The 14716-nt window shown below is 36.0% G+C and overlaps 1 protein-coding gene across 2 annotated transcripts in view; it reads right to left on the bottom strand.

Annotated features, from left to right (window-relative positions):
- Nucleotides 1-6829: 6829 nt before the first annotated feature.
- mtpn (myotrophin) overlaps nucleotides 6830-14716 on the bottom strand; it is a 46359-nt gene continuing 38472 nt past the window's right edge. The window contains exons 4-5 of one of the 2 annotated variants that reach the window (XM_088922760.1): nucleotides 7992-8106; nucleotides 6830-7883 (exon numbers count right to left, since the gene is read on the bottom strand). In XM_088922760.1, coding sequence (XP_088778886.1) covers nucleotides 8020-8106 — 87 coding nt within the window. In that variant the 3' untranslated portion in view covers nucleotides 6830-7883; nucleotides 7992-8019. Of the gene's footprint in view, nucleotides 8107-14716 lie in introns of both variants that reach the window. The other variant, XM_088922759.1, reaches the window with a different exon arrangement.

The following is a 14716-nucleotide window of genomic DNA, read 5'->3' as shown; positions in this document are numbered from 1 at the left end:
GGGGGCGCGGGAGAGCCGGGCTGGCAGGTGGTGACGGAGAAGAAAAATAAAGGCAGCTTTAACTCCGCAAGTCTGAGTTCTTGTGTCCATCCTATCCGAACCCGAAAGTATTACAATATGTATCTATATAGCAGGTGGTGTACAGCTTTTTAGTATAGATTACACTTTTCTAAAATGTATTTAAAAAATAAAAACGATTACAATCTAATTTTTCCACGTTTGAAATCCCAAGAAAAATAAATCTAAACGGGGAGAAAGCTATACTGAAAGTTTATTAAGATACTTAGAAGACAAAGATATCAATTTATCTTGCATTTGTCTGATTGTGAATCAAAAAACACATATAATTAAACACGTGTTTGCGATTTAAATCAAAACGCGATTTAAATCAATATAAATGTTTATATTGTAACGCATACTGTACAGCCTCCATTTCTCCATAAAAATTTAAAAGATCGTTTGCGCAGCCTAAGAGGGGGGGTCTACTCTCAGTGACAGCTGACAATCCTCCATACACCCAAGTGAAAAATTAATAATGCCAATGTAAATGTCGTATTTACAATTTGTTGATAATAGAAATGTTAAGTTCTCTAAAGCTTTGTGATAGTTTACCCAGGCAGCAAAAGATCAGCTACACTGGGAAGATGCGACACCGAAGACATGATTAATAACCTTTTAAATCTGAAGGGAGATCTAAAGGGATTCCCCCCCCCACACACACACGCGATAGAAGCAGGAAGCAGAAGCAGGGACAGTTGTCAGAAGGAAAGAAGGTGATTATTCATTGCTATTAAAAATGACTTAAATTCGATCATGTTGTGATATTTAGAAATATAAAAGGTCAATTAATTGTCCATAATATTGCTATTCTATTTCTTCAAAGAAATGTTTGTTAAAAGAAAAGTCACAGCGCCGGCTGGATTCGAACACACAACCTATGGGTTACTAGTCAGGCATGTAGACCAGCAGACTACTGGGGAAGTCACTTGAAGAGAGGTGAAACAGCCCTGTCACAGTACTGTCGCAGTACACGAATATAATTCTATCGTTATTAATTTCTTTAGATACGCGATTCCATATTATATTAGCAGAAAAGCCTAAAACTACCACTTTTTTACACGCTATTTAACGTTAGTTAAAGACTTCGATGCTTAAAATGTTTAGGGAGAAATGGAATACTGGTGTGTATTTTTTCTTTAAAGTACCGATTCCTGGAATCTGACTGGCTGACACCCTTCTGAAGTGGTACCATAATATCTGGTATACGGAAAAGGAAGCGTAGATAAAAAAGCTTGGATTCTCATGTATCTGATACAAGTATCTTTTAATACAGTCTTTGTTGTGCTCTTGAGGATCCTTGTGATATTTTGAGCTCTGGGTGAATGATAAGTGTCGCAGTTTAAATAATTTTCATAGTTAGAAATTATGAAACGCTCTGTTAAAAGCAAGGGAGTTTTATGTCCGTTACAGTAAAAGAAAATGCCTGATAAAGTAGAGCTTGGAGAGATTCCAAGTGCTTGTACAAATGTGCTAAAGAAATTAGCAAAAAAAGTCATTCCTTTATCGTATTGGCTAGCTAATGTCCTGTCCTCGCTAGTTAGATCATAAAATGCTGTGGTGTTTGTCAAAGAAAAAAATAAAAGTATTTTCGTTTAAAATGACGGTTAGAAAGAATGTGGACCAGCGTAATACTTTGAGTTTACAGCATGTCCAAAGTCATTCATTATTAATACTATTAGTAATATCTTCGGTAAAGGCTTTGATGCATAAAATATTTCTGCATAATTAAAATATTTATGATAAAGGTAGGTTGTGTACTTTTGTCCAACTGAGCAATCTTGCTTTCATAAAATATACCAACTTTTTAATGACTGATGATTAACATGCTGTAATACACAGTTTAAATGTAAAAGCTCAAATGCTGTACATGAGAGGTTAAGCTTTATTGGCTCCTCCTGGCGGTTTTACAAGGTGATTCCAGATACTTTCCGGCCTGACGTCAAATGACGCGATACACTGCGTGATACTGCGTTTTGATGCGACACGCCCACCGCGGTATACTGCGAAATACCCCACCCGTTTTGAATGGCTGCATCTGTAGTTGCTAAATGCCACAAAAGTACAGCCTCAAAAATTACCACAGAATTGAATCAGCACCTCTGTGACCCAGTCTCAACAAAAACTATATGTCGTGAGCTTCCATTCAGAAACCGCGTGAATCCAAGGCCAACGCACAAAGACGCATAACCTGGTGTAAGGAGCTTCTGGACCCCTGAGCAATGGAAAAAAATAATTTCTCTGATGAGTCATCTTTCACCCCATTTTCTTACATCTGGATGGGTTTATGTTTGGATAAAGCCAAAGGACGCCTTCAGCCCACAATGTCTCTTGCCAACTGTTAAACATGGTGGGGGATCCGTAATGGTATTGGCAGTCATCTCGTGGGAGTCATTAGGTCTGATGATTGCTCTGTACAGTTGTATAACAGCCAAGGAATGAGGCTTTTTTACAGGACCAGGTGCACCCTATGGGGCAAACACTGTTCCCTCATGATGTTCCTATATTCCGGGATAATAATGCCCCCATACACACTGCTAAACAAATTCAGGAGTGGTTTCATGAACACCAGGATGAAGTCAAATGCCTTCTATGGCCTACCCAACCACCAGATCTAAACATCATTGAACATTTATGGGAAGTTCTGGAGTGCAGAGTGTATAATAGATTTCCACCTCCTTCATCCCTCAAAGAACTGGAGGCTTTTCTTATTGAAGAATGGTGCGGTATCGCACTACACAGTTTAGGACTTGTATGACAGCATTCCAAGAAAGACTGAAGCTGTTCTGAAGGCAAAGGGTGGCCCTACTCCTTGGTCCTTGATATTAATATATTGTTAGGTGTTTCCGTTATTTGCCCATTCCCTGTACAGTGTAAAGACTACATAACTGAACATGATGGTAACTGATACTAACATTTTTGGAACCTTCTTCTTTAAGGCAGACTGTAGTTCATCCAGGCAATAAGATTAGTAGCTTTAAAATCTAACAAGGCATGCATTATCATATCATATTTTATTAAATTCTGCAGATTTATACAAAGAAGCCATAGAACTGTAATAGGAGACACTTAGTGAAGACGTAGTCAATAAAATTAATTAACAGGGGCTTTCAGCTGGAGACATATCTAAAACTCCAGTAGAATTGAAGATTAAATGGTTTCAGAAAGACTTCTAAGTAATTCAAACTAAGAAAAAGAGAATAAATAATAATTTGTAAATTAAGTTTAGAAAGAACTAAAATAATGTAAAGATTACTTGTAATAAAGTAAGTTTCTTAATTGAATTTTGGGAGAAGTACTGTAAATAATAGATTAACATATGCCATTTTTCTCAAAGGCCCGAGTAGACTTAAAAGATAAGGTAATTGAAATCATGACATTGCATTGCCTTTTCGGTTTTTAGACTTTTTCTTCAGCTACTACAATTTATTAAATAATATTATTATGGACTACTGTTATCAAGTCTGGTATCAAAACTTTAACAGAGAACCTAAAAAACAGGGTGAAACTGAGCTGCTTACTTAGTTGAAACTGAGTTTTCAGAATGTAGCTAAAACACTGTTCTGTAAATCTGTTCTGTGTACCCTTTATATTGTGTTTTGTGTAATGTGTTGTGTCTTTTAGTTTGTATTATTAATATTTGAACAATAGTTCAATAGTTTATTCCATGCTTAAAAGAGAAGAAAGAAAACACAATGTTACGGCCATGGAGCCTTCCTCAGGTGTGTCAGAAGGAAGGCTCCATGGGTGGAATATTGTGTTTTCTTTCTTCTCTTTTCAGCATGGAATAAACCTGTTAACTTGTTCTTTTGCAGTCTATGCATACTGATGCAACTATCCACCTGAATTATTACTATTTGTCCTGGTTCGCCTTTCATTTTTTAATTTTGTTGGAGCTATGCCAGAGAATAAATTAACTCACATGCCTCATAAACTCATATCCCTAGGGAGTATTTTTGACTTTTGGGGTAATAATTATTTTATTTCACACTATTGCCTAAATGCCATATTTCAAACAACATAACTAAAAAAACTATAACGAGCAAACTTGTCAATTTTATTAATTTGTCACAGGTGTTTTAGTCAAAATTATTTTGGATAAGAACAAATGTGTCCATATTAGTATTAAGTATCAGGTAGCTGGAATAGTGTGTACCACAAAATCTACATTGTAACCTTTGCTTTTCTGTTCTGAGAAGAAATTTGCAGTATATTGGGTGGGTGTTTGGGAGTGCTTTATCTTTTAATGCGTTTGGTTTTGTACATTTGGTAATTTTTTTCTATGAAGTAATGTGTGAAATACATCTGGGTGGATTAGGTAACAGCATTTTTGTATAACTGTTACTGATTTGTTGCAGGGTGTTACTTTTCTCCAATATGATTCTAATTACAAAACCTTAGTTTTGTTTTTGGCCACTAAACAGGTGTTAAATATGACAAGACAAAAAGATAATGTAAACTCATGAGCATGCTGAATGCATGGGACATTAGACCGATAATCAGTTTCCTTCTCAAAAGCATACAAAAAGTGAATACAAAAGTTGTATGCATATATTTGTTGGATTATCATTGCAAGAAACAATTCTAATATATATTGGTAAACTGTAGGGTTAACAATTGCAAAACAAGCATTGGTTAGTGTTTATCCCAGTTATCTGAACACTTTGTTAGTCTGATTTAGGGCCTTAAATAGATTACATTTACAAGTATACATGGGAGAAGTTGAAACGTTTTATATTTTAAAACACTTTTTGAATTTAAATGGTCCCCAACAAACATTTGACTCAAAACCTTGTGCAAATATTATGTGATTTTATGAGAAAATATTTCTAAATAATTTTTGGGAACAAATTGTGGCTTTATAAATCAATACTTGCAAGATTATTAAACAAAGAAGAGGAAAGTGGAAGTCTGAAGCTAGCTTCCTAAAGTAGTGGTTGAAGCTGACTCCTAATTACTGGTTGAAGTGGTGTCCTTCAAGAAACAAACTGATAAAACTCTCATCATTAAGCTACTAGCAACCAAACAACCAACGTGGGACAAATGGCATCCTCTCACCTGTAATATGTCTCATCTTCTTATGATTGTTATTTTTAAAGCTGTTAGAGCTTGTTCTTACAGTGAAATCAGTGTTGTGTCAGAGTGCTAAATACAGTATACCTATATTTAATAGTACTTATAATAATGTTTTTCAGACATATTAGAAGGATCAGACTCACTGTTAGTGTGGCATTAGTAATTTATCCTAGGCAAGTGGGACAATTCCAGGACAGATTTGTGGCGTTTCACTAATTACCCTTCAACCTTTGTGGGTAACCGAATTTCCCCCAAAAAAGAATGTTGATTTCTGTTGCTCACAAAGGCCTATAGTTTGTGCACCTGTATACATAAGTCCTCAAAAGGGAAACCTCCTCTTTAGCTCTCTGTCAAAAAGAGATACGTCGCTATAATCATGTGCATGAAATGTGCATATTTTTAGCAACACACTACTCCTATTTAATAAGTGTTGTCTGACTTTATCTAAGTTCATTATCTATTGCTCCAGGGTCTAGAATTTTCTAATCTTAAGTTCTAAGTCATTAGGTAAGACAGACAGGTTACAAAATGACAAAAAAGATAGAATATTCAGCATTAACAGGTTGCTCAAGCTCTAGAATCGCCACTGATAGTAAATAACAATAAGCAAAGCAAAGGTTTCTTGAAAAGAGTAGAGCTGTAACCCAGGCGTCCTGGCCAAATTTCCCAGTGGCCCTTACCAATCATGACCCGTAATAATCCCCATCTATGAATTGGCTTCATTATTCTGCTCTCCTCCCCACTGTTAACTGATGTGTGGTGAGCTTTCTGGTGCACTATGGCTGCCATCGCATCATCCAGGTGGATGCTGCACATTGGTGGTGGTGAAGGGGAGTCCCCATTACCTGTAAAGCGCTTTGAGTGGAGTGTCCAGAAAAGCGCTATATAAGTGTAAACAATTATAATTATTATTATTATTATTAGTAGTAGTAGTAGTAGTAGTAGTAGTAGTATAATTATAAAGGTTGATTTTACAAGAACTAAGAAATTGATTTCAATTTATCTCACCAGAAATGTATCCCAAACATATTCAAATTACAAAACTGACTACATTTGTTTACGATTTCTTTTCAAAGTTTTTGAAAGATTAAAAACTTTTCAAATCTAAACACTGCATTGCAAAGAATACTGAATATTACATATTACATATAGCCGCTTCTTTCCCTAGGAAAAAATGTTTTACTGTTTTATGTTTTACATTTACTACCTTTTGGATAAGACATTATGTTGATAGCTGTGCAAAGTTTTGTACTTCTTGTTAATAAGTGTGATACTAAAGTTCAGGTGGAACTAATCACTTCAGGTAAAGGTGTTCTCCCCTATACTAAACAAACTTTGGCAAAGATCTCTCTTTTTAGGAGTCATGTTTACGGACAATCTCTAATTTATTAATACCTAAAAAAGTATGTTTTTCTGCCAAGTATTGCTACTTGAATTTAGTATTGTACAAAGCTAGGACATCAGGGCAGCTTTTGAATGTCATGTAAAAGGAACATTTTTGTGTCAGGTAGCTTAACTTCCTAATTTCAAATCATATACCACAAGAAAAAAATGCCATTTTAAGCCTAAAGATCTAAAACACTCACCACCAAAACAACTATGGCAATTCTGCAATCTATGTTAAGAAAAAAATGTCCCACTTATTAATATTCGTATAATAGCAGCAATGAATTCCAGTTAACCACAAATCATGGAATTTTGGAGGATGTTGGCAGTAACTTTTATTGGAACAATAAAACTTATTTTAGTCAAACAGTTCTTTTCTACCAGAAACAAGCACTTGGGAGTCTGAATCAGCACACAAATTACAGCTGGAACTGCAGACTGGCTTCAAAATCCTAGTCTTCACTTTTTAAGTGATCCATTGATCCATTTTTAATACTCAATGTACTAGAGGCAATGACACCATGGGCCTATAACTTTCTCCATCCACACACAATTTCTGAACCTCCTTATCATGCAAAAATAAAATAATGCAGAGGAAGAAAACTCAAAGGTAAAGCAATAAAGCAAAACAATTACGTTTTTTCCAGATACAAGGCTTCATTATCTATATGCTCAAATAATGGATGCTAGGTTTTTGATAAAGTTTCGAGGCAATAAAATATACACTATTTAAAAAAAATGACTTGTCTGGATTATCCCCTTTGCTCCCCAACAACAATGTCATATATAACACTTATTTTACTAAGCAGGATAGATAATATAGAAAGCATAGCATTAATAGCAGGTTGTGCATGCATTGAGACCATTGTTTTCTTTATAAAGTGAAGAGGATAAAAATTTGCATACTTTATTCTACTAACCATCAAAAAATCTGGCTTTTCCCTATTCAGAACTGAGTTACACCAGTCTGTCAGGCTATTTGTAAAAAATAGGGACTAAATAAAGGTTTTACAAACACAAATAAGGGATTTTAATCAAACGTTGAAAGATTTTTGCTTAGTTGCCAATACCAACAGCAGCCACCACTGCCAAGCAGACTGTGCCTCTTGACATATACGAGGTGATCACAGAGAAAATACTTCACATGCATATGCTACCAGAGTTTTCAGATTCTTAATATTAATTAATTGATCACTACAGTTCATTATTAAAAAAGAAAACTACTTAATTTCTTTCCCTCATATTAGAACTTGATCTGGTGCAGAACTGCAAAGCTAACACCTAAGAAGTGTAGCTCAGTCTCTATGAAAATGTTTTCTTGATGAAATCCACTGCTGGGTAGTTTTTGTTCCTTGGTTTTGGTCCTGAAGGGAGACACAATTGAAGAGGAGGAGGTAATGTAAGCAAAAAAAAATAAGAAAAAGGAGGCGAAGCAGGTAGAAGACTGTGGCTAAGGAAAGATGCCTGTCCACCTTTCCACTACTCTGTCCGTCTCTTTTTTCACTTCAGTAAAGCTTTGATGTCTGCGCTCTCAGCTGCTTCAAAGGCATTCATTCCATCTGGTCCTTTCATTTCCTTGTCAGCACCCTGTAAAAAAAGACAAAACAAAAGAGGGATTAAAAATGACATCCACAGATATTCCTTCTGTCCTCAAGTCTTCATTCTAAAAAAATAACTAGAGGAAAATAGTTTCCCCTGCAGAATTTCAATCTTGAATTAACATATACAACAACATTTCTTCTCTACTATAAGTTATTATTCAGCAATGTGAAACTCAGAAGAAGGCTTAAATGGAAATCCCACTTATCACAGGTCTAATGACCAATTTAATAGATCTTAAATTGGGCTATTTTTATAGATATAAATTGGGATATTAAATTTATAGATATTTTAATAGATATTAAATTGGGCATCAATTTAGGCAAAATTTAGAACATTTGCAGTTTCATACACACAACTCCAAAACAGAGATCATCAGAAAGGTGAAAAAAACTCCAATCTTCATGTCAAAACTAAACACAAGCGGAACTTATAAAATGAATAATGCAGCAGACTCCGTGATGTTGGCCCCCTATAGACAGCACAAATGATGAAACCCACCTCATTCATTAGTGCTACGTTTTTGCCAGTTTGTGTCGTTGAGCAGCATTTGTACTGCTTTCATTTCCGCGATATAGCGCCTTGTTTTTTCGGGGTCGTGACATCACTCAGCCCCCCTACAACATCATAGGGGAACCGTGCTGGTCTCATTCGTTAGTGCTGTATTTGTGCCGGATTGTGTCATTGAAAGTAACTTCCTAGCTGCTTTCGTTCCCGAGATATAGCGCCTTGTTTTTCGGGTGATCATGTGACCATGTACAGTGACTTTGACCTCCAGTGACCCCATCTGCCGAGTTCAAGCGTTCTGTTACTGGAGCGAGAGTAACAGTTCTGCAATTGTATTTCTCTGTTTATCCAGGTGGGGGGCGGCGGCTGATTTTGCTTTTAGTACCAGTATCTTCTGTGCATTTGTGTGATCAGGAAAATTAAAAATTGTCACCAATATCATACCCTTATCAGAACAGTTGCGGATGTAGCCTTAAAAGGCGAACATTAGCAAAAAACTGCATGTTCTGCAGTGTTTTAACTAACATGTTTCAATATTTCATAGCTGTGTTCTTCTTTAAAAATCTGAAGAAGTAATCGGTTTCTCATTGTGTCATTTTAAAATTAATATGTAAATCAAGGACCGTTTAAAGATTTGACCCTCGGAAAAGAAAGAAGCTGGGAAGTTACTTTCAACAGCAAAAAACGGCACAAATACAGCACTAACGAATGAGACCGGTTTGGTTTCTCTACGACGTTGTAGGGGTGCTGAGTGATATCACGACCCCGAAAAAACAAGGTGCTATATCTTGGAAATGAAAGCAGCACAAATGCTACTTTCAACGGCATAAACCAGCACAAACGTAGCACTAACGAATGAGGTGGGTTTCATCGTTTGTGCTGTCTGTAGGGGGGGTCAACTTTACGGAGCTAGATTTCAAGGCACCTGTCCGTCTATAATGTTGAATGACATGCCAGACTGGATATTAAAAGATGTCTCTTTAACTGTCATTTTAAAAAAACAGCATTAACAATTGTGAACTGTCCTTTTTTTAGATGAAAGCCTAGCTACACTGATATAAAATAATAGCCTTGTGCTGACATTTTTAGATGTTCAAGATGCGAACACAAAAAAAATTCGCACCTAATAAGGACTACAAAATAAAACTTTAAATACTAAAAATAATCAGTACATTTACTTATTAGTATTAATACTGCTTTATCATGTCCCAAAGCTAATTTTTAAGAATTAATAAATTAATGACATTTTACTAGATTCAATTTAGTCCAAGTGACATTAATGAAAATCTTTAATTCAAAAAGAATGATCTTAACTTGTTAATAGATTGAATTTTTTTTTGCTTGGAAATGTAAAAATGGTTAGTAACAGAATACATTTTAAAGTTTAAACAAAATGTTGAATTAGCTAATAGAGAGCTCAGTGGGAACAAAACCCTCTGTAAATCCCAAATAGGTCAGAAATATTTGCAAACACTAAACCCACTTGCATCTAAGACCATGGAACTGTGGAATTCTGTCCCTCTTACTAATTAGTCTTTTCAAACCCTAATAGATGGAATCCTTGTAATTATAATACAGCAGATTTTCATATAGTAGATTTTGTCCGTTAAACCATAAGTCTGGTAAGAATTTTTGGATTACTTTCAACAAAAGAACTAGACAAGTCATGAATATGAAATTGGAAAGATGAGGACAGTCTTGTATTCCAATGATTCAACTAGTTTCATTTACCTAGGGATTTTCTCACTCTATTCTCCTTTATGATACAGCATTTTGAAATGTGCTGCAAATAATTCAATAATTCAATACTGATCTGTAAAAGTAAGGTAAGTACTTGAAACAATATTTAAGTACCAGAAAACCTTATACAATAGTTTTTTTATTTTAACTGTAAATGACGAAAGGAAATCAGGATGCTTTCCAAATCATAATTTATCCACTCCTGTTCCTAAATAAATAAAAAGTCAGAGATCTAATTGGCATAAATGAGAAATAGCTGTAAAATATCTCAGTATTTACCTGTGAACTGCATAAATTTAGACTATGCTGGAAATCATTTCTTAAATACTGCACTGTAATTTCTACTAAAAATCATACAATTTGTTTTACACTTAGAAACAAAACTTAGGGTCTTCTTAATTTTTCTTGTAATGTATTGGCACTAAATGAATCTGTTTTTCAGTGGTCTTGGTTCATTCTATTGCTAGACTAATATTTTACTATAATTAAATAAAATGAGCAGGGAGGACAAAACCTTAAGTTAAATTAACTTTGTAGTTCATTAACCTACAGGATAATGTAAGGATTGCTGTAAGTAGGAAGGAAATGCAAAGTTCTTGTCTTTAAAAAGCCTGGAAATAATTTTAAAAATTGTTAAATTTCAAAACAAGTAAAAAAACAGAATAATGAAAAAATCAGGCTCCATGCTACAAAACCTCACATTGCAAAAATAGCTTCTTAACTACTTTTTAGTGTCAAGTAAAAGTTTACCAGAGAACAGCAAAGTTATTATTTAAGACAAATTCCACAAAAAACAATTCATGACCCAGTTTGCCAAGAAAGATTATCACACTGGCACGTTAATTATTTATCATTGGAAATATCAGGCTGCGCGCTAACAGTATTTAAAAATATCAAAGCCACACTGTGGGGGTGAGGGGTCAGTGTTTTTTTGTAATATTGATAATTCTAGAAGAACACAAGCTTAGTCGTCAGTGCAGGTGTTCAGTTGTTGAATGGGTTGTCCAATTCAAATATCCATTTATTTTCTAACAGCTTAATCCATTGCAGGACACCGGAGCATAACCTGGCAAAGGGTACAAGGCAGAAAACACCCTGCATAAAGGCCAAGTTTTTTCCAAGAAACAGATTAACCTACCAGTATGTCTTTGGACAGAGGGATGAAATCTGAGCACTCAGAGGAAACACACATGAACACAGGGAGAACATGGAAATACCAAGCAGACAGCACCCCAGGAACTAAACCCACAGCCCCAGAGCAGCAAGGCAGTAATATCAACCACTGCACCACCATGCTGCCCCAATTCAAGCATGTTCAGTTTCAAATGCTAAACTATGAAAACCTACACTTCAATACATCTTTAATGTTTTTTTATAGAGCACCTTTAATAGTGGCTTTTCAAAATGCTTTGCATTACAACAACAACAACAAAAAACATTAAATACAAATCCAGCCATTCAAAATGTGCGAGGTCAAAACATGGTGGTACAATATACTGCATCATACGGCATGTTAACTGAAATATGATAACAGTATCTGGAAGCACCTTGTAAAACCGCCAGATGGAGCTAATAAAGCTTAACATCTCATGCACAGCATTTGAGCTGTCGCCAGGAAACGCCCAGTTTATAAAAGTATATTTTATAAAAGCAAGATTGCTCAGCTGTACACAATATTCCACCTTCATCATAAATATTTTAATTATGCATACATATTTTATGCATCAAAGTCTTTTACTTGGTAACTTACATGGGTTCTGGTTTTAACGTGCTTGTTCTAACATTATTAAGCTTATATTCTGTACTTCATAAAAAGTTATAACGTTTTATCCTTTTCTAAGAATACGTAGTAAGAACACCACTTGCTGTGATTGTAAGAAGATAAATGTTGTAGTGATTTAACATCACTTGGTAGTTATATTAAAATGGAATTGTGTAACTAAGCAGCTAAAGTATCACAAGTGGATGTGTTGGAAACATTTTGACATTTGTTTCTTTTTTAAAAAAAACTTATTTTGTTCTTGTAGTGGTAATGAACACTGTAATGTAACGAGCTGCACCCAGGCAGTTCAAAGCACGATCAGAGCATTATTTTACTGTTTCTCATAGAGCCAAATGCAGAAAATAGTACACTATTATAGCTTATTGTGAACATGATGTGTCTCTTTCAGGTTTACACCCGAATTGAGAAAATCTATATTTTGTGCTAATCCAAAGGTCAGCAGCCAGTAATCAGCCAACAATTTAACTTGGAATTAAAAAAAGTTTAAACTGTACTATATAGCACACCGCCTGGAACTGAACCTGGTCCATCAGCGTCATTCAACAGGGAACCAGCTGGATGAATTATTGTTACAGATATGGCCAACATCACAGGTTGTGCGAGCCGGTAGCCAGCACAATGACGTCACTACCCTTCCCTGTGAACAGCAGGGACCTTAGCACCCAGGCTGAGAAGAGATGTCCCTTTAGCTCAGCTGGCTGGTTCCCTGTTCAGTGACACAGGTTTGAGCCCCACAAGAACCCGAAAACGTTACATTATTATTGCCAGTAATCAGGGAACAGCTTATCACCACAATGGGAAAAACAATTTTTTTAATTATTAAAAATGAAATTAAAAATAAGATAAAATGACGTTTTCCTGCCTAACTCAAACACTGCATGACTTTAAAAGTTGTAAAAAATGGTTGTACTGATTTAATCCCTCTCTATAGTAATATTAATATGAAGTTGAGCAGCTAAAATATCACAAGTGGACATTTTCTACGCATTAATAACAAAACAGTTGGCAGTAAAGGCTTTAGTTACAGAGCCCTTAGCTTATGGAACAGTCTTCCACCCCATATTCGGGATGCCAAGTCAATCTCAGTATTCAAATCCAGACTATTACTTCAGCCTAGCCTACTCACACCTTACATTATAGCCTGCTGCAACCATGGCTGCTGGTTCTGCTGTACATGCCATTGTGTGTCTCTATGTTGGCCCACCTGGTAGATACATCTATTCTGACCAAACTATCCTATTCTCCTCCCCACATGTCCGGGCTGGGCACCATCCGAGTTGGATGCTACATCACTGCCATGGATCCAAGAGAGACATGGATATAGCTATCGTTTAGAAGGATTTTGCTGGTCTACAGAGATCTGCATGGAGTACTGACAAAGAGAAGACATGATGGATGGATGAATACCTTCATTCATTTATTCCCTTTATTTTAAATTATATAATGGGAGCATGCCCAAAGTGGTTGGGCAGCCAGTTGACCTTGGACCCCTAGAGGTTTTTTTCTCCTAAGGAGTTTTTGGTTCCTCTCCTTCCGTTGTCTTCTGGTCTTCTGTTCTGTATTCACAAAATGTATGGTTACTTGCATTGTTAAGCGCCTTGGGGCCACCTTATTATGAAAGGCGCTGTATAAAAATAAATTGAATCAAATTTGGGAAACATATGACGTTCGTTTTTAAAAAAATATATATTATTGTCCTTATAGTGGTAATAAGCAATGGACTGCCATGTAGTGCGCTACACCCAGACGGTTCAAAGCCCGATCAGAGAATTACTTTGTTTCTTACATAGTGAACATATAAAAATAGTCCATTCGGCTATGGAACAGAGGGTGGCGAGACCTGGCTGGGAGGGGGCACAGTATTTTGATTTTCTTGCATGAACCGTATTCCCTACAATACTATAATGAGTCCCTGAGCCATACCGTTCAAATTTCAGAATTATAAAAAACAAACTTTGTGGAGTTTTCAGAAGAGACAAAAGGTACCTTTTGAGAAGTCGTGTACTGCTTGCAAAGTAGCAGGTTTTGACAAACAGCTAATTTTGCTTGAAGAATTTAAAATCTGTCCATACTGAAGCTTTATTTAATTGAGCAGAAATTCACCTTGCTCTTACAAGTGGCTTTGTTAAGCAGAGTTGGCGTTAACACACCACACCCTTTAAATGAGTTTTAATTAACTTTCTGTCAGTGAAAAAAATGACCGCAGGCACTTTTCCTTCCCCCCTGGTACAACATGACAATGCGGAAAACTGGTATTTTATTTTACTGGGAGTGTGAACATTGAGCGAGCACTGGGGCGTAAAGTGAGATTAACACAGTGAGATTACCGAGATAGATAGTTTTAGTAAATATGTTGAGCAAACTTTTTCGGCTCTGTACATCGCTCAAAGCCATTTCTTTTTGACACTTTCTTTAGTTATAGAGGTGGGAAGACGCCTCCCCCCTCCCCCTTCCCTCTGCTTACCTTGCCTGTTCCCATTTTTAACCATTCTGTGTCCGAATCGCAGCGGGTGAGAGAGAGTAGGGAGAGACAGAAAAAAAGTGAACCCTGTTTTTGTGATAGTCAAG

The sequence above is a fragment of the Atractosteus spatula genome, chromosome 8 (genome assembly GCF_055471065.1).
Source record: "Atractosteus spatula isolate fAtrSpa1 chromosome 8, fAtrSpa1.hap1, whole genome shotgun sequence".
In the NCBI taxonomy this organism is placed as follows: Eukaryota; Metazoa; Chordata; class Actinopteri; order Semionotiformes; family Lepisosteidae; genus Atractosteus; species Atractosteus spatula.
Note: the sequence above shows the minus strand (reverse complement) of the source record. Positions and strands in the feature narration are given on the sequence as shown.